Source organism: Mus musculus, chromosome 9 (genome assembly GCF_000001635.26).
Source record: "Mus musculus strain C57BL/6J chromosome 9, GRCm38.p6 C57BL/6J".
Classification (NCBI taxonomy): Eukaryota; Metazoa; Chordata; class Mammalia; order Rodentia; family Muridae; genus Mus; species Mus musculus.
This window is the reverse complement of record NC_000075.6, coordinates 44,269,240-44,289,130: the sequence shown is the minus strand read 5'-3', so window position 1 is coordinate 44,289,130 and position 19,891 is coordinate 44,269,240. Positions and strand designations below refer to the sequence as shown.

The 19,891-nt window shown below is 51.5% G+C and overlaps 1 protein-coding gene across 3 annotated transcripts; it reads left to right on the top strand.

The window, feature by feature from the left end:
* Positions 1-474: 474 nt before the first annotated feature.
* Positions 475-15,943, top strand: Abcg4 (ATP binding cassette subfamily G member 4). 3 transcript variants are annotated; one of them, XM_011242421.3, is made up of 15 exons: positions 475-1,125; positions 1,666-1,915; positions 7,210-7,327; positions 7,440-7,572; positions 7,684-7,734; positions 7,904-8,049; positions 9,473-9,596; positions 9,714-9,828; positions 10,017-10,159; positions 11,001-11,099; positions 11,305-11,473; positions 11,573-11,673; positions 13,723-13,881; positions 13,997-14,115; positions 14,274-15,940. In XM_011242421.3, the coding sequence occupies exons 2-15, from the start codon at positions 1,678-1,680 to the stop codon at positions 14,497-14,499; spliced, it is 1,941 nt and encodes a 646-aa protein (XP_011240723.1). In that variant the 5' UTR covers positions 475-1,125; positions 1,666-1,677; the 3' UTR covers positions 14,500-15,940. The 3 variants fall into 3 exon arrangements, with proteins under 3 accessions (XP_011240723.1, NP_620405.3, XP_030099989.1); NM_138955.3 differs by having other exon boundaries at positions 887-1,117; positions 14,274-15,941; XM_030244129.1 differs by lacking the exon at positions 7,904-8,049 and having other exon boundaries at positions 1,041-1,125; positions 8,093-9,596; positions 14,274-15,943.
* The last annotated feature ends 3,948 nt before the right edge of the window (positions 15,944-19,891 follow it).

Genomic DNA, 19,891 nt, shown 5'->3' with positions numbered 1-19,891 from the left:
AAAGAAATAGAGGATAGGGCAGGCAGGAGCCAAGAGTAATTGAGAAAGGGCCAAAGCAAGTAGGCGGGGTGCGGGGGCGGGGGCGGTGTAAGCGCTCTGAGGACCCAGCCACGCTTGTAGGTGAGAGAGAATGTCCATGTCTATGAAAAGCCGTCCAAGACAGAATCTGAAGAGCTTTGTGTATGTATGGACTGCAGCCTCTTAGATCAGCCTATACTGGCTTGGAGACCTGAATCTGGCTGGTCGAATAGAATAAAGACTTTGATGGCCAAAGCAGGCTGTGACTGGGTCAAGGTTAACCTTGGAGCTGCCTGCAGGCTTTGTCATAACTACTATCCCCTGTCTCTTCATAACTAGTGTCCTCTTGAGCCCTTAGAGAGGGGGGATGTGAAGAGGCGTGAGAGGCTGTCTCAAAGTCTCAAGAATTATACATTCAAGTCCTTTGTACTTTAGGGTTGGGTGGGGCTGCGCTCCAAAGCTGAACTGCAAGAGATAAGCAATGAGGGGTTTGTGTATGCAGATAGACCGACAGCTTCCCAACCCCCCTGGGCACCTACCGCTCAAGGACCTGCCTCTCTGAGTAACATCAAGTCTCCCTCCCTTGGTGACCTCCGGGTTGACCTCAGTCCTAGGTCCAAAAAAGGGCCCCATTCGGGCCCCAACTCTGCAGGCATAGCTTTCACCACCTCCATCCTTGCTACTCGCGGAGTGAGGGGCAGTACGGGCCCTTTAAGAGCAGCAGGACCAGCGAGCAGAAGCTTGGAAGAGAACACTGCCGCCCGACTAGGTCCAGAGGACAGGCGCTGGGGACCAGACTACGAGAACCCGGCGGGTTCATCCAAGTGGGATCGCGGCGGGACCTCAACCATCTCTCCGCAACTGTGTCATCCTTTCTGACCCGAGCCCTGCCTTCCTCTACTGCCCGCCCTGGCCTAGCCCCGCCCCGGCCCGGGCCACCGGGACAGGGAGCCGGGGCGCGGGTGCCGCAGCCAGAGGCAGGTGAAGAGAGCCGGAGTGTCCACCTCCCGCGCCGCAACGCTGAGCATCCGGGTCGAACATCCCGGTTGAGCATCTCTGCTGAGCATCCTTGCGTCGCAGCGGCCGGAGACGCGTCAAGGTGACCAGGCGAGCAGGGGACAAGAGGGTCGGCTTGGAGGGTCTGGGGTCTGTCGCTGTTTGGGGGAACAGTCCGGAGGAGCGGGATGGGGAGGCCGGCCGAGGAGCGGTGCCAGTCCGTGCAGAGAGGGGCTCGGAGCCGAGGCCAGAGCCTCCCCCGGCCCACCCTGTGCCTCCTAGCTTCCCCGACCTCCGAGCGGGTGGTTACCCTCGCCCGGCCCCCAGGGACTGCTTGTCTGTGGGGTAAGGAGATTAAGGCCGCGGCGGGGAGGGAGGAGCGGGCACAGCTTCGATGGGCCAGGCGAGCAAGGCCAGGCTGAGACTGCCAAGGAACGAGGCGAGGTCGCAACTGAGTGTCACTGCACCACCGGGTGTGTGCTGCCCGAGTGCATAAGACCCGGCGGGAAAAGGGGTGCGGACAGTTGGGGGATCTGCCCGGAGAAGGAGGCTGGGGTGGGAGGAGTGGAGGCGGGGCAGCATCGGAAAGCTATGGCGCCTTGAGCAAGGGCTGGAGGGTCTGCCCGGAGCTAAGCAGGCCCTCTCCTGCAGGCCGGCTGCGTGATGGCGGAGAAGGCATTGGAGGCCGTGGGCTGTGGACTGGGCCCTGGGGCTGTGGCCATGGCTGTGACACTGGAGGACGGGGCAGAGCCCCCTGTGCTGACCACGCACCTAAAGAAGGTGGAGAACCATATCACAGAAGCACAGCGCTTCTCTCACCTGCCCAAGCGCTCTGCTGTGGACATCGAGTTCGTGGAACTGTCCTATTCCGTGCGGGAGGGGCCCTGCTGGCGCAAACGGGGTAGGTGGCAGCCCCATGGGACTCTCCCTGAGTTGCCTTTCCAGGAGCATAAGTCCTGGGGATACCCTACTCTGCGAGCTTTGTGGGCCCTAACCCTCACTGCACAACTGCAGTTGAGGTACAAGATCCCTGCTCCCCACATCTGCCAGCACTATGGGAGTTCAAACAGCTATTGAAGCTTTTTCTTCTAAATAGACCCTATGACCTCTCAATCTCTCAGTCTCTCTCAGTCTTCTCTCTCTCAGTCTCTTCTCTCTCTTAGTCTTCTCTTTCTCAGTCTTCTCTCTCTCTCAGTCCTCTCTCTCTCTCAGTCCTCTCTCTCTCTCTCTCTCTCTCTCTCTCTCTCTCTCTCTCTCTCTCTCTCTCTCTCTCCCTGCCTGTGAAGGTCGGTTTGGGGAAGGGGACCACTCTATCTGTGGAGGCTGTTTTCAAGGTCCAACAGTATCCTTACACCTATTTTTAAAGATGTTCTCATTCCAGCCATCTTACTCCATTCTCGAATTGCCACAGTCCCTGGAATCGGGAGGGGTGGGGATCAGACAGAAGGGATGTCATGTTCGTGTTACCAATGAGGAAACTGGGACTTGGGGAAGTTGAATAACCTGACCAATGTCCCCCTGCTAGTAAGAGGCAGAGCAGAGCCCAAAGCCTAGAAACACTGGAGTTCCCCCATCCTCCTCTCTCCTCCCCATCAGGACAGGTTTCCTAGAGCCCCCCACAAGTGCCTAATCCAATAGCTGGGCTGGGAGCCTAGAGGTTGGGCTGGGTTTGCTTCCCAGAGCTGGGTGTGGGCTAGGGGTGGGGCTGAGACGATGTCCTCTCTGGCTTAAGAAATAGCTTTGGGGTGCTTCAGAACAGGGCTCAGCATCAGCTGTCTCTACATGTTTGCTCATTTCCATAGGCGACCAAAGGGCACTGTGTGTGTGTGTGTGTGTGTGTGTGTGTGTGTATGAGAGAGAGAGAGAGAGAGAGAGAGAGAGAGAGAGAGAGAGAGAGAGAGAGAGAGAGAGAGAGAGAGAGAGAGAGCTAGTGGACTAGGCATCTGGGCTCCTAAACCTGAGCTGTCTCTTTCAGAGCAGCTCTGGACTGAATGATGAGGTTCTTGTTATTTCCTTGGCCTTCGGAACTTTGTGCTAAGAAGAATGTGGCTAGATTAGGCATTAGGCACATCTCCTTATCAGGGTGGTGGGTGCTCTGGTGAGGGACTCCTCCCTTTAACCTTGCCAGCCTCATCTACCCTCTTATTCACTTTGCCATCTTCTAGCCCTGGCCTTTTTCTGCCCTCTGTTCTCTGCCCTCTGCCCTCTACCCTCTGCCCTCTGTCCTCTGCTTTCTGCCCTCCTTTGCCTGGCTTTTCTGTTCTTTGGCTCCATCTCCCCTCTGGAGAGGACACAACAAAATCAAGGGTGGCAGAGAGGGAAAGTGTAAGGGAGCTAGGGAAACCTCCGCCTTCCTTGGGTGAGGATCTGTCAGCAGTCCCCTTGAACTGTATATGACGTTTATTTTTCCAAACACACTCAATTAATTATTACTGATCCCACTTAATAACATAATAACCCTATTAAGTCTTTGGGAGGGAATAATACTGTCTTTTTTTTTTTTTAAAGATTTATTTATTTATTATATGTAAGTACATTGTAGCTGTCTTCAGACACTCAGAAGAGGGGGTCAGATCTTGTTACGGATGGTTGTGAGCCACCATGTGGTTGCTGGGATTTGAACTCTGGACCTTCGGAAGAGCAGTCGGGTGCTCTAACCCACTGAGCCATCTCACCAGCCCAATACTGTCTTTTTTAATGGTGTTGGGGATGGAAGCCAGGACCCTGTCTGTGCTAAACAAGCACTCTACCACTGAGCTATGTCCAGCCAATTATTTATTATTCTTTTATCGATGAGGAATCACAGACCCTAATGATTTAGTGACTTGCCAGTCATAATGGCACACACCTCTAATCTCAGCACTGTGAAGGCTGAGGCGGGGTGGTCATGAGTTCAAGGTCAGCCTAGGGTACATAGGACCTCATCCCCCAAAACCTAAATAAATAAATTAAATTAAAAGATTTAGTGAAAGGTGGGCGTGGTGGCACACGCCTTTAATCCCAGCACTCGGGAGGCAGAGGCAGGCGGATTTCTGAGTTCGAGGCCAGCCTGGTCTATAAAGTGAGTGCCAGGACAGCCAGGGCTACACAGAGAAACCCTGTCTCGAAAAACCAAAAAAAGAAAAAAAAAAAAAAGATTTAGTGATCTGACAAAATTACAGAGCTCTCAAATGAAGCAAGACTAGAGCACTGGTGTCTTTCCAGAGGGAGGTCTGCAGGTCCCTCACGGGCTGCATAGTCGCAATTCAGGGGGAGTTAAGAGACAAGTGTTTTCAGCCCAAGGGAAGCTGTGTGGCCTTTGGTAGGCTCAGTGCCTACCATTCTCTTGGCCTGACTTTCCTCCCTGGTTTCTTGGGGACTCAGCTGAGTTGGTACCTTTGAGAAAGGCAAGCGGGTGTAAGGTGATATCTGTGGCCAGCCTTGGGTTTGACTGGCATCATCGGGCTCTGGCATCAGATGAAGTGAGGGGAAGGTTCATGCTGGCAGTTTCCTTCCTCGCACAAGAAGTCAATTCGGTGAGTGCTCCGCAGGTGGAGCACCTTTCGGGTTGACCATGAGGAGCTTAGGCAGGGGGCTGATGCCCAAGGCTTTCCTCTCTCAGTGTGGCCTCCAGTGAGTTGATGGCTGGGGGCTCCAGTTTTCTCTGCTCTGCTGGAGAAACAGCTGAGGGTGAACAGCCTCTCAGTGGGCAGTTGGTGTGGGCCGGTCCGATGGTGGGCATGGCCCTGGGTGGCACGAGCGGCAGGTTATGTAAAGCAAACTTCCATTGTCTTTGTTGAGGGGTACACTTTGGAGTAGGTGAGGGATGAGGGCCAGAGTCCTCTCCACAGAAGGTCTGTGAGTTCAGCAGGCCAGGCCCTGGTCCTTGGCTTCATCCCATCTCCACTTCCCAGGTCATCACTTGGCTCTGTTCAGCCTCTGCCCTCTGTCTCCTGGGTGATGCTTATAGCAGTGCTTTCTCGCCTAAAGCCTGGAGGCTTCTGTTGTTCCTCCTGAGCTCCAATGCCACCTCTTCCAGGAAGTCACTCCTGATTTCTACCTTACTGTCTACCCTCAGAGGGTGAATTGTTGCAATTCCATCTCCACTGTTTGCTTTTCCCTCTGGCCCTAGTTTTTTTGTTTCATTCTCATTTTCTTGACCATTTCTCTTACCTAGTCTGTGGCTTTCTGGAATGCAGAAATCGTGTCCTTCCTTAGTTTATTTTTTGCCTAGCGTCTGGTACAGAGCTTAATACATAGTAGTTCTGGATAAGCATTTGTCAAGTAGAATTAAAATATAATATGCCTTGTGAAATGCACTGTGTGTGCCAAACACTGAGCCATACACTTTCCATGTGTTAGCTCATTGACTACAGCAATCCTGAGAGGCAGACACCATCATCCTTATTTTACAGAGCTCAGAGAGGTTAAGCAACCTGCCTCAGGTCACACAGCAGGTAATGGGATCCGGAGTCTGAACCAGTTCCACCTGACTCCCTGCTAGTGTGCTTTACCCACTAGCTGTTTCCCGCTGGACAGGTGAAATTTTATTGGCCATGTTTGGGGCTGGAGAGATAAGCTTGTGGAGCAGCAGAGACATAAAGAAGAAATTCTCCCCCTCCCCCAGTGGGGAGCATGTTTACCCCGCATCAATTGCATGTCAGGCAGACAAGGAGGATGAGGAAGGCACAGACCTTTTCCCCAAGATGTTCCCTGACTAAGAGTCTGGGGGAGGGGCGTGAGCCCAGGCACATGGAGTGACAAATGTGCTGGCATCTGAAAAGTGCTGCGGGAACATAGGACAGGCGGCCAGCTTGGACTGCTCAGCGAGTGTCCCCAGAGTGTGTCACAGCAATCACTATGATAAGGAGAGAGAGAGAGCCTTGGTCTTCTGGGACCTCAAGGCCCTCCTGCAGCCTTCAGGAAAGACATCAGCTTTCCCACAGCCCTCAACCCTCCCCCCCCCCCCCCCGCAGCTGGACTCTGACACTAGTGGCGGTCATTTCTAGTGGGGATGGGAGAAGAGGGTGGGAGCTACTGCATAAGAACTGCTTGCCCAATGGGCAGTGGTGGCGCACGCCTTTAGTCCCAGCACTTGGGAGGCAGAGGCAGGCAGATTTCTGAGTTCAAGGCCAGCCTGGTCTACAGAGTGAGTTCCAGGACAGCCAGGGCTACACAGAGAAACCCTGTCTCAAAAAACAAAAACAAAACAAAAAACAAACAAACAAAAAAGAACTGCTTGCCCACTGTAACTTAACTCTACTCAGCCGTGGCTAGTTCACTTATGACTAAGCCTCTTCTAAGATTCTCTCTCTCTCTCTCTCTCTCTCTCTCTCTCTCTCTCTCTCTCTCTCTCCCCACCGTGTGTGTGTGTGTGTATGTGTGTGTGCTCATGTATGCATGTGGGAATCAGAAGTTAATCTCAGATATCATTCTCCAAAAGCCATCCGTCCATCCCTCCATCCATCCTTGCATCTGTCCATCCGTCCATCCATCCCTCCCTCCCTCCATCCATCCATCCCTCCATCCATCCATCTCTCCCTCCGTCCATCCATCCCTCCGTCCATCCCCCCGTCCACCTTGCTCTTTGAGTTAGAGTCTCTGACTGGCCAGTGAGGTCCTAAGATCATCCTACCTTGGCCTTTTCAGCATCACCAACCTCAGCCTTGTTACTGTTGTCAAAGATTCATTTTTATTTAAAAATGTGTGTGTGGTGAGGGATGCTAATCAGTAAGTGGCTCTTGCAGACACCAGAAGAATGCCCTCATGTCCCCCGGAATTAGAGGTACCATAGTTGTGAGTCTCTGAGAGTGGGTGCCAGGACCAAAGCTTGGACTTGGGTAGAGACAGCTCTTAACTGCTAAGCCATCTCTCTTGCCCTTTTGTTTTGTTTTGTTTTGTTTTGTTTTGTTTTGTTTTGTTTTGTTTTGTTTTGTTTTTGTTTCAGACTCTGTAGCCCCGACTGGCTTGGAACTCAGAGCAATCTCCTCCTTGTCTTAGCTTCCCAAATTGGGACTACAGCAGGGATCACAGTACACAGGTTAAGCTAGGCAGTTTAAGTGCATTCGGAGATGGAGCTACAGTTTTTCTTTGTGCTTGTGTGGCAAGCGTTTTATTGACCGAGCGGAGCCATCTTTCCAGGATCCATCCTTAAGAATTACAAGGATGTCTCTGATCTGTTAGCCCTCACCAGTGACTCTCCTGTCCTTGATGTAGGTTACAAGACCCTCCTCAAGTGCCTGTCTGGTAAGTTCTGTCGCCGAGAGCTGATTGGCATCATGGGCCCCTCTGGGGCTGGCAAGTCCACATTCATGAACATCTTGGCAGGGTACAGGTGAGCTTGAAGAGTAGGGGTGGGGCAGGACTCAGGAGAGGGGCCTCTCAGGAGAGGGCAGAAGGTGTTCTAACGTGGCTTTGGTGCTCACTGCCAACCAATCTCCCTGCAGGGAGTCGGGGATGAAGGGGCAGATCCTGGTTAACGGGAGGCCGCGCGAGCTGAGGACCTTCCGCAAGATGTCCTGCTACATCATGCAGGATGACATGCTACTGCCTCACCTCACAGTCCTGGAGGCCATGATGGTGAGGAGAGGGTGCCCTTCTCCTCCACCAAGCTCCCCTACCATCCCCAGCTGAAGGGGCTGGGCAGGGCCTGACACACATGCCTGCTGTACTGGTTTGTCACTTGTTTAGGTCTCTGCCAACCTGAAGCTGAGTGAGAAGCAAGAGGTGAAGAAGGAACTGGTGAGTGGGTCAGGGGGTCAGGGTTCAGGGTTCAGAGGGCGGGCCCTTCCGAGGCCCCAGGTTGGGTGGGGAACATGGGCTTCAGGGGCAATGCTTTATGAAATCGGGGTGGTGCTTAGGCGAGGCCTGTGTATGGAGGCTGACTGGGACTGGGTGGGGGTGCCTGCAGGTGACAGAGATCCTGACAGCCCTGGGACTGATGTCCTGCTCTCACACGAGGACAGCTCTGCTCTCTGGAGGGCAGAGGAAGCGCCTGGCCATTGCTCTGGAACTGGTCAACAACCCGCCTGTCATGTTCTTTGATGAGCCTACCAGGTAGCTCCCTGCTTCTCCAGACCTGGGTTTTCCCCTTCCTCAGCCCTGAACCAGGCCTGGGTGTGGAGTCTGGTGAATGGCTCCATGGCTGGAGGCCAGCTCCCCTGCTTGCAGCCTTCTGGGGACTCCATCCTTGCTAATCTAATCAGAGCTAAGTATCTTTCATCCAGGTGTCGATCTGGATGCCCCACCCCACCTTCCTGATTGACATCTCCTTCTCCTCTCCCCAGCACCCAGCCCTTAGTCATCACATCCTTCTTTTGGTAGCTCTCAGTGTTTGCCTGGTCCCTAATGCTTGAGATCTGGGCATCATCAGGATTCATATCCCTGCTGTCAGTCCCCCAAGCACCTTTCTCCAACCTGTAGCCAGAATGGGCTTTCTAAATGACAAGTCTGGCAAGCGCCACTCTTCCTGCTTCAGTCCATGCAATGAGTCCCATTTGCCCTCAAGATAGTCAATGGTTTCTTCTCTGGTCTTTCATATTTTATGTTTTAATAATGCTAAGCTGCTATTCCCATTGAAGTCTGTGTTTTAAGCCCCTCAGCTTGACCCTTGCTATGTCTTCTGTGTGGAATACCCTTCATCACAACACCTTCCATTGTCCCCACACCAGCTAACTCTTGCTCTTTCTAGACTCAGGACCCTTCCCTGGCTGTCTGCACCCCTTGCTATAGCATAGCATGGCATGACTGACCCCTGGCCAGTTTTTCAGTTTGTGTTGCTATTCCACATTTTACTTCTCCCTCAAGTCAACCACAGGCTTGTCTGTCTGTCTCTAGACCAGTCTAGCATGAGCCCTTGCCACCCCAGCCCCTGGTACACAACAGGTGCTTGGCATATGGTTTTTAAACTGAGCAGTGCTCTGGGCTTGCACACATCTGAACCACAGGAGGTGTGCAGGATTTGGGGGGTTGTCTGTTTACTTTCTGTGACTGTAACAAAGGTCATGGCCAAAAGCAATGTGGGGAGAGAGGAAAGGGTTTATTTGACTTACACGTTCAGTTCACAGTCTGTAGTTAAGGGAAATAAAGGCAGGAACTCAAACAGGAGCAGAGCCAGGGGCCATGGAGGAATGCCATTTACCCGCTTGCTCTCTGAGGCTCATTCAGTTTGCTTTTTATACAACTCAGGACCACCTAACAGGGAGTGGCACCGCCCACAGTGGGCTCTGCCCTCCCTTATCAATCATTAATCAGGAAATGACCTCACAGGCTACTCTGATGGAAGCATCTTCTCAATTAATGTCCCCTCTTCCCAGATGACTCAAGTTTGTGTCAAGTTGACAAAGACTAACCAGTTCAGGGGTGGCCAGAGGGGTGCCTTCCCACTAGTTCCATCCCTTTCACAGAAGCCGCCCCGCCTTACTCACCCCTTCTTAGCCATATCCACCTCACTGGTCCCTGGTGACCTCTCTCTGGACAGCGGTCTAGACAGCGCTTCTTGTTTCCAAGTGGTGTCCCTCATGAAGTCCCTGGCCCATGGGGGCCGCACCGTCATCTGCACCATCCACCAGCCCAGTGCCAAGCTCTTTGAGATGTTTGACAAGGTCAGTATCGTATCCCTGGGTCACCGAGAAGGCTGGCTTGTGATAGGGAGACACATGTGTCAGTGGGTCCCCCAGTCCGCTGGTCATGTTTTCCTCATGTATGCCTTTCTGCCTCAGCTCTACATCCTGAGCCAGGGGCAATGCATCTTCAAGGGCGTGGTTACCAACCTGATTCCCTATCTGAAGGGGCTTGGCTTGCACTGTCCCACCTACCACAACCCCGCTGACTTCAGTAAGTGAGGGCTCCTGGGAGGATTCGGGTGACAGAAGAGGGCCAAACATTGGGTTTGGTTTGTTGAGGCCTCTTGGGGACAGAGAGCTCATTGTCACCTGCCTATCCCATCTATCAAAGAAGGACTGCCCCGCCCTTGGGAATTGGGGGTGAAGCCTAGCTGAGCACTCTGCTCTGTGTCCCCCTAGTCATTGAGGTGGCCTCTGGAGAGTATGGAGACCTGAACCCCATGCTGTTCAGGGCTGTGCAGAATGGCCTTTGCACCATGGCCGAGAAGAAGAGCAGCCCTGGGAAGAATGAGCTCCCTGCCCACTGCCCCACTTGCCCTCCGGTGAGTGGGGTGGAGAGGGCAGAGTTGGGGAGGGGAGATGGGACCATAGACAAAGCCACTGCCAAAAAAACTGTCCCCAGAGACATTGCTGCCATGCTACACATTACATTGTGTAATGAGAAGTCTGATGCTTGGGACAGAACTTCTGTTAACAGCCGTGTGAGCTCCAGGGCTTTGAACTTCTCGTCCACCTGTTTCTCCAGCGCTGCTGTGAGCATCTTCGGTGCACTGCCCTCAGAGCCTGCTCAGGGCCCATCTGGAAAGTGGGGCCAGTGCAGTTGCTAACATCGGGGCCAGGGTGGTCTGATGTCATCTCTAACCCAGAGGTGACCACACTAGCTTCACAAAACAGGTGGTGGGAAGACTAAGCTACCAAATTCCAGTTAGCAGGCCATAGTGGCAGCCAGGGTCTACTTAGTGTCAGATCCCTTCTTAGATGGGATGCCATCACTCCTGAAAGCCAGGGGCTTAGCTGTTGTCATTATCAGTCACTGTCATCTTTGCTAATCAATGGGTAATCCAGTGTGGCCCATTCAAACAATTATAGCCTTAGAGTTAGTGGTAATGAAGTGAAGAAGGTGCCAGTCAGATGAGCCAGAAGGGGTCCTTGACTCCTTCCTGTCTCCTGTCGCCCAAGTGTCTTTATGTGCTCTCTCTGCACCCTCAAGTTCCCTGAGGTTCTCACCCCTAAATTCAGAGCAGCTCAGGGGCAAAGGCTCCTCCTTCTGCAGGCCTGGCACTGTCCTGGGAAGAGCTTGGGACTCTCCCATCTACTGAGCTGGATGGGCAGTGCGTGGGTGGGTTAGGGCACACTCATCTAGCCCCCTTTCTTCTCCCCTAGGAGCTGGATCCTATTGAAAGCCACACATTTGCCACCAGCACCCTAACCCAGTTCTGCATCCTCTTCAGGAGGACTTTCTTGTCCATCCTCAGGGACACGGTGAGATGTCAAGCTGAGGGGTAGGAGGTGTAGGCTGGACCTCTTGGGCTGTAGCACTACTCTCCCATGTAATGGCTCTGTATGCCTGCAGGACATGCTTCAGCTGACTTCCTATACTAGCACGGCCTTCCCTGTGACCTCTACTCCACCTCCCACTCCCTTGGCCTGAAACACACATTTCTTCTTTTAATGGCCCGGGCCATAGGTCCTGACCCACTTGCGGTTCATGTCACATGTGTTGATCGGCGTCCTCATTGGCCTCCTCTACCTGCACATTGGCGATGATGCCAGCAAAGTCTTCAACAACACCGGCTTCCTCTTCTTTTCCATGCTCTTCCTCATGTTTGCAGCCCTCATGCCGACCGTGCTCACCTGTGAGCTGATCTGCCCGGCGGGTGGATCGGGTGGGGGTGCAGGGCAGAAGGCAGGGGCCAAGGCTTAGCCCGTGGAGCCTGACCTCCCTGTGTGCTCAGTTCCCTTAGAGATGGCGGTCTTCATGAGGGAGCACTTGAACTACTGGTATACTCTCAAAGCCTATTACTTGGCCAAGACCATGGCTGATGTGCCCTTCCAGGTGAGTCTTGTGGAACATGTGGGCTAATGGGAACGCTCACAAGACATGGGGAATTGTAACCAAAGCCAGGGGTAGTGGCGTGTCTCATCCCAACACATGGGGTGGAGGTAGGGTTGCAGGTGTGTGTGTGCTGAGACAGGAGGACTGCCATGAATTCAAGTCCAGCCAGAGCTACAGTGTGACTAGCTATCTCAAAATAAATAAATGAAGAGGTGGCCAGAATAACAGAATGACAAATGTCTCTGAGTCCTAGGCAGCAGAGAGTGCATAGGGTCTAGAGCTTTACTTATTTGTAACCAGTTTGTCTTTGCTTCCATGACCCCACCTGGAAAATGGAATGGCAACAGCGTCCTTCTTCAGAATTAAATGTGACTGCCTATAAAGTTGAATTTCTAATTTTAATTTCTGACTTTCTTTGAGACAGGGTCTCTCTGCATAGCCCTGGCTGGCCTCACTATGTAGACCAGACTGGCCTCGAACTCATTGCTTGCCTCTGCTTCCTGAGTACTGGGAGTTAGTGTGCAATGCCATACCTGGCAATTTTTAAATATGTATTTATTTATCTTGTGTGTGTGTGTGTGTACACATCTGTGCCAGAGTCTATGTAAGGAGGTCAGAGGGGAGCATGCGGAATTCAGTCCTCCCCCGGCATGTGGATTCTCAGGATTGAACACTGGCAGACTTGGCGAGCAAGCGCCTTTACCTGCTGAGCCAACTTGCTGGCTGCCTATAATGTTTTTAGAAGAGATCGTGTCCTAGAGATACCAGCTGGCAGTTGTTCAGCACATTACCACCTCGCTTGAAGCTTCAGGGCCACCAATAAGCCTTTGTGCAAATCACAGAAAAGTGTTCCTTTATCTAGGTGTGGCCAGGCACACCAATAATCCCAGCCCTTGGAAGGTGAAGCAGGATGGTTAGGGATTCAAGGTCACCCATGGCTACCTACAGAGTTTGAGACCAGAATGGGCTATGAGAGACACCTGGCTCAAACAAACACACAAACAGCAAAAGGGGAGGCGGATGCTGCTCTGTGCTGTGTACAGAGCTTAGAGAGAGAGATACAAGCGACACCTTGGCCTCTGGATGTCTCTGTCTGGGAGTTGTGAGCCTACACATTGTGTTCTGTATCACTGTAGCTAGAGACTCTCTCCCTCTCTCTCTCTCTCTCTCTCTCATTTCTCTTATTTATTTAGATTATTTCTGAAACAGGGCCTCAATATGTAAGTCAGGACTGTACTGGAACTGACTAGATCAGGCTGACTTTTAACTTTGCAGCAATCCCCCTGGCTCAACCTTTCAAGGGCTAAGACAGTATCACTTGACAGAAATGATAACTTCTATTTAAGGTGTAAAATTGATATTAAGGGTTAGCAAGCAAAATGAAGCAAATTAATAAACCTTTCATTTTATTTTTGTATAAGACCATCTAAGATATGCTTATTTAGCAAAAAATACAGATCTACTGTAGCCTTAGTAATTAGAGTCTCCATGGCCTGCTTTAGACCTGTAGATTTACCCAGCCCACGTGTCTGCTTCTTTGTGTCCAAGAGGGGGCAGCCTCAAGGGGAAACAGAGCTCTCTCCTAGGGAGAGTTAATTCTTTAATAACATAAGGAGCCTTTGCTCATCTATAAAAGATTAAAAGTGCTTGCTGCTCTTCCAAAGGACTAGACTTTAGTATACACACACACACACACACACACACACACACACACACACACACCTCACACAGAGACACACTAAAAACACACACCGATGGAATAGATAGATAGATAGGTAGAACACTACCCTGAAATGATGAGAAGGACTGTGTATACTCAGAGATGGGAGGAGTCACCACGCCTGAACCTGTCAGAGCACCAGAACAAAGCTATGCAAGATGTAATCAGGGAGGAAGGAGACACGTGTCAGTCTACAAGGCGGCATGAACAAGAGCGGAGACTGTAGAGGGCTGAGGAGCCCTGGGAACACTCATTTCCCAGGAAAGTACGACCTCGGTCACCTGCCCTTGACTTGAAGGTCCCTAACCAGCTCTGTGGCTGCTCCCCAGGTGGTATGCCCAGTGGTGTACTGCAGCATCGTGTACTGGATGACAGGCCAGCCAGCCGAGACCAGCCGCTTCCTGCTCTTCTCAGCCTTGGCCATAGCCACCGCCTTAGTTGCCCAGTCTTTGGGACTCTTGATTGGCGCTGCCTCTACCTCCTTGCAGGTGGGAAAGTTGGCACCCAGGAGGGGGTCTTATGGGAGGCATCAAGAACTGCCACGGGGTGGGTGGAACCGTGGTCCCCCCTGTAACAGCCAAGCTCTGTTCCCCTCTCCTTCAGGTGGCCACTTTTGTGGGCCCAGTGACTGCCATCCCTGTCCTCTTGTTCTCCGGCTTCTTCGTCAGTTTCAAGACCATCCCCACTTACTTGCAATGGAGCTCCTACCTCTCCTATGTTAGGTGGGTGTGGTTCCCTCCCCACAGGCTGTCCTCCCAGCTCTCAAGGGGCTGTGCCATGTCTGATGTCTGCCCCTTGTAACCTGGCTGGGCTCTGGTGATTTGTGGAGGGACAGGGATCCCGTGCCCCCTGGTTCACTCTGATGTTCCTGTTTATCTAGGTATGGCTTTGAGGGTCTGATCCTGACCATCTATGGTATGGAGCGAGGACACCTGACCTGCTTAGATGAACAGTGCCCATTCCGGGACCCACAAATCATTTTGCGTGAGCTGGATGTAGAGGAGGCCAAACTCTACATGGACTTCCTGGTCCTGGGCATTTTCTTCCTTGCCCTGCGGCTGCTGGCATACCTTGTGCTCCGGTACCGGGTCAAGTCTGAGAGATAGAGCCTGGCTCCTACCTCTTCTGGGCAGGAAGGCCCCAGTTCCAGCCCTTTGGGGCTGTTTTAAACTTGTACTTGGGCATTGGTTGCTGGTGCAGCTGCCCTCCTCTCCCTCGGCTGCTACTCAGGCTGGCTGGCTGTGGGCTGTGTCTCCCAGTCTCAGCCCCGGAGGTAGGGCTCCAGCCCTCCCGTCAAGGCCAGGAGTCTTCCCAAGTTGATGCAGTTGGTAGCTTCTTCCCTACTGTCTCCAACACCTGCATGCAAAGACTGCTGGGAGGTTGCTGCCCTCCTCTGCGGAAAGCACCCTCCTCTGTTGTTTGCCTGGGAGCTCCACGTTCTCTAGGCCTTGACTTACAAGTGATCAGATTGACTCCCCTCTGGGGTCCCCGCCACACTCTGCTATCAGGTTGGAGTCCCAGGGCTGGGCCCTGGTGGGGTCTCCAGGGAGTCCCATCATGGACATTGAATGGAGCAAGGAGGGACTCTGGAAGCTTCCTCCTCTTTCTCTTTCCCTCCCAACACCCACTTTGGCTAATTTGGACTATCTGTTGGGACAGAAGCCGGGCTTTCTGTCTGGGCCACCACTCCCAATCCTGGAGATTGGAGAGAGCATAGGATGTCCCGGCCCCTTCCCTAAGCCTTCGGTCTGGATAGACCTCAACATCACCTCTGCAATAATGTCTGTGTCACTCTCCCATCGGCCACAGGACCTGGAGAATGCACTTTATTCTGGGGGGTGAGGCGGGGAAGCCCCCATCCTCCTTCCTTGCTGCTCCTGGGGCTCAGTTCCACAGGCTCCTTTCCTCTCCAGAATCACATCACAGGCACACAAAGGCCGCCAGGCAATCTCAGCCCTACACAGGCACCATCCCTTGTGGCTCAGAGGAAGAGTGGCCGTGGCAGGGAGCAGTCCCAACGTCCTCCTGCAGAATCCCACTTTGGAGGCTAAGAATGAGACTGGTGTGACCCAGTATGACTCCAGGCTCGGCAGGTGTCTATCTCCCAGTCTTCCCTCCCTCTTGAGCCCGGGGTGGCGCTGGCCTTCTGGAGGTCAGAACCCAACAAGCACAAGAATGGGCATAGCTGGCCTCGGCCACTGCTCCCCCATGGCCCTCCTTTTGTGCCCCAAGCTGACACTCACTCACCTGCCCCTCCTCCAGCTGCCTGCTGCTCACTCAAACTTCTGTTCACATGTATTCATCTTCCGGTCAGCAGCTGGTTCCTGGACATCAGAGCGGCGGGGCCTGGACATCAGGTGGCAGACACACCTGTCTATCTTCTTGGTGGGTCCAGGATCATCCTATATCTGGTTTCTCCTCCTCCAGGACTCTTTCCCCAGTCCCTGTGCTCACTCCTCTGTATCTGCCCCAGGTTCTTCTCATTACACAGAGACCAGTTGTATTTGTGGGATTTCACCCATTATTAATAAAACCTATATTTATACAGTATGCAGGGTGTGAATGTCGATCTGCCATCTGCTATCATAAGCTACAGGAGGAGGTCTTCAAAGCACTTGGCAAGATGCCTGCCAGCCTTGGGAATCTTGTGGCAGGGATGTTAGGTCTTAGGCATATATCAAATTCATGAATGTGTATCCTATGAAATATTTGTGTCATACTTCCTGCCTGACCAAAACTTCACTGTCAACCCACACTGTCCTTTGTCGTCATCCCCACTTTTCAGATGAGAGAATGGTGACGTTGGCCCTTAAATAGTGGAAATGGAGCCTTGAATGCTGGGCATGTAGCTCAGGTGGCCAAGTGCTTGCTTAGCATGCACGAAGACCAGTCTCAGTCTCCAGTGCTGTAAAGTCCAGATGGAGGGGCATGCATGCACGTGTTATCCCAGAACTAGGGAGGTGGGCACAGGAGGATGGGAAGCTCAAAGTCACCTTTAGTTACTTAGGGATCGAGGCAAGCCTGGGTAACATGAGAGAGACCCTTCCTAAAGGTGGGCAGGGTGAGAAGTACAATATGGAGCCAAGTCTTCTGCTACCAGACTCCCTTCTCTCAGCACTGGTCAGGGCGCTTGGTCATGGCTGGGTCCGCAAGCTGTGTGTGGACACTTATGTTGGATGCATAGGTATATTCCCATAGTGGTCCATGACTCTGTCCGGGGCTCATGGAGCCGAGGTAGTGCCTAGGGGGAAGGGAGAGTGCCAGCCAGTGGTTTTCAAAAAGAGCAATGGGAAACAGAAAAGCCTCCAGAGCAATGGTTCTTAGCTTTCCCAATGCTGCGGCTCTTTAATACAGTTCCTCAAGTTGTGGTGACCCCCAACCATAAAATTATCTCACTGCTACCTCATAACTGTAATTTTGCTGCTGTTGTGAATCGTAATGTAAATATCTGATATGCAGGATATCTGATACTTGACTCCCATGGGGTCTGACCCATAGGTTGAGAAGAATTGCCCTAGAGCCTTATCTGCCTCCAGGATGGGAGTGGCAGGCACCTTACTGGGCTTACTCTAATTTTCTCTCTCTCTCTCTCTTTTTAAAGATTTATTTATTTATTTCATGTGTGTGAGTACACTGTCACTGTCTTCAGACACACCAGAAGAGGGCATTGGATCCCCATTACAGATGGTTGTGAGCCACCATGTGGTTGCTGGAAATTAAACTCAGGACCTCTGGAAGAGCAGTCAGTGCTCTTAACTGCTGAGCCACCTCTCCAGACCCCTAATTTTCTCTTTTCCTTTCCATTTTTTTTTCTACTTGGCCACCTATACCAGGGCTGAGAGATCAGTAATCAGCACAACACATTAGAGGCTTGGAGTGGGCAAGGGTTCTGAGGGGTTGAGAAGGGGCTTGAGCCCTGGTGGCAGATGGCCCAACAAGCTCTGTATTGTCTCATCTTTTCTCTCCTGGGTTGGGAAATTGAAAGAACCTACTGAAACCAGCCCCGTCAGCTGTCTGGGATGCCACAGTTGTACCGCAGGTAGAGGAAGTGTTCTGGTCTGGACTAGGATCTAGACTGGTTGGGTACTCAACTGTAGACAGACTAACTTCATTTCTTTTCTTTTCTTTTTTTTTTTTTCGAGACAGGGTTTCTCTGTATGGCCCTAGCTGTCCTGGACCTCACTTTGTAGACCAGGCTGGCCTCGAACTCAGAAATCCACCCGCCTCTGCCTCCCGAGTGCTGGGATTAAAGGCGTGTGCCACCACGCCCGGCCTAGCTTCATTTCTTACAAAGACTTGGAGCGAGGGGGAGAAGTTGGGAATCTGAATCCTAGGTTGTTTGAGGGGGCATTTAGGGGCCTTCTTCCTTGAGTGATGCTGATAAGGGGCTCGTCAAAAGTTAAAGATCTCTCTTGAATGTTAAGATTAAGGGTCAATACACACAGATGCTCTTATTTTTTCTAATACTCGTTTTTATTATTTATTCATCTGGGTGGAGCTTATTTCTTTCTTTCTATACAGGTTCTCATATGGTGCAGGCTGGCCTTGAACTTACTATGTCACCGCAGAGCTGTTCTAGCATTTGGTCCTCCTGTGCCTACCTACTAAACACCACACTTTCAAGCAGGTACATCTGGTTTATGCACCGAATTGCAAATTAAACTCAGGGCTGCGTGTACAGAAGGCAAGCACTATAACAACTGGGCTACATCTCCAGGCTCCTTCCTGACCACGTAGCCCAGGTTTTCCTTGAATTCAAAGCAATTCGGTAAGTGCTGGGATTACAGGAATGAGCATTTGGCTGCAGGTTGAACCTATGACCCTGCACATGCCCAGGCCTTTTAAAGCTGTTTTATACTTTTAGACAAGTTGGCTGTCATTGCCTGGGTTGTCTTTGAACTCCTTCTGCAACCTAGGTAGGCCTTGAATTTATAACTATCTGTCCTCAACCTCCTAAATAGCTGGAATTACAGTCTCTGACCTCCAAGTCCTTTGGTTGGTTCTCTTTTAAAACATAAACCTGTCTTCAACCCACACCAAACACAAGTCTACGCTGAGCTACACTCTAAGCCCCCAATGAAGTAGGTCTGAAATAATCAAACACCTTTGATTTGAAGTTCCACAGAGACTAGAGAGGGCCCCTTTGAAGCCAGGAATCAACTTCAGGCACAGAGGATACTTGGACAACAGTTCAGAGATTCACAGAGAGAGCTTTTGATCCCCACAGCAGCCCCAAGATGGGGCTAAGAGCAGTGGTACCACCATCTCCATTTACAGCAAAGGAACCTGAGGTAGGCAGAGGGCGACAGGCGAGCTCTCCAGACACTGCTCTTGCAACCTGCACATCCAGCTATGTCTGGAAATGGATGTTCTCTCTCTCTCTCTCTCTCTCTCTCTCTCTCTCTCTCTCTCTCTCTCTCTCTCTCTCATGCCCACCTGCTAGGCCCCAGAGACTGTATTCACAGCATGCTGCCTCTGTGTCAGGGCTCTCGCAAAGTGCTGGCGGGCAGAGTTGATCGAGATGGATCTCTGTGCCATGGCTCTCAGAGCACCTAGTGGCTCACACTGAGGCCAGACAACAGAGAACATGCCCACAGCATGACTCACAGTCCTTCTGTCTGCAGAGGCCAGTCAAATTATATGTTAATATAATAACCCACACAGTTGTCATATTCATAGAGGGAAGGGAATGGTTTTGCTGTGAGCAATAAACAATAATTGTAGCCAGGTCCAGGTGACAGTTGACTTCCCACGGCAAGGTAAGTGGAGAGAAACTACTGGACCCTAAATGTCACCCCTGAGACTATATCCATGGAGATGCTCATATTATTCAATCTCTGGAAGAACTTTATTTATTTATCCATCCATCCATCCACCCTTCCATCTATCCATCCTTCTCTTCTCTTCTCTTCTCTTCTCTTCTCTTCTCTTTTCTTTTCTTTTCTTTTCTTTTCTTTTCTTTTCTTTTCTTTTCTTTTCTTTTCTTTTCTTTTCAGGACAGGGTTTCTCTGTGTATTCCTGGCTATCCTGAAACTCGCTCTGTAGACCAGGATGGCCTTGAACTCAGAGATCCACCTGCCTCTGCCTTCTTGTACTGAAATTAAAGGCATGTGCTACCTCTACCCAGACTCTTTTATTTTTAATATTTAAAAAAATATGTGCAAAAAAATGTTCAGCCGGGCGGTGGTGGTGCACGCCTTTAATCCCAGCACTTGGAAGGCAGAGGCAGGTGGATTTCTGAGTTCAAGGCCAGCCTGGTCTACAAAGTGAGTTTCAGGACAGCCAGGGATATACAGAGAAATCCTGTCTCGAAAAACCAATAAATAAATAAACAAATAAACAAACAAATAAATATGTGTATGGGTATTTTGCATGCATGTGTATTTGTGTACCATATACATGCAGTGCCTGAAGAGGCCAGAAGAGGGCATCAGATCCACTGAGAATGGAGTTACAGATGGTTGTGAGCTGCTGTGTAGATGCTGGGAATGGAACCCA

Coding starts and splice junctions, on each gene's coding strand:
- Abcg4 (NM_138955.3), top strand. CDS start 1,678: ATGGCGGAGAAGGCATTGGAGGCCGTGGGCTGTGGACTGGGCCCTGGG. Junction 10,160..11,000: donor ACTGCCCCACTTGCCCTCCG/GTGAGTGGGGTG, acceptor CTTCTCCCCTAG/GAGCTGGATCCTATTGAAAG. Junction 11,674..13,722: donor TGGCTGATGTGCCCTTCCAG/GTGAGTCTTGTG, acceptor GCTGCTCCCCAG/GTGGTATGCCCAGTGGTGTA.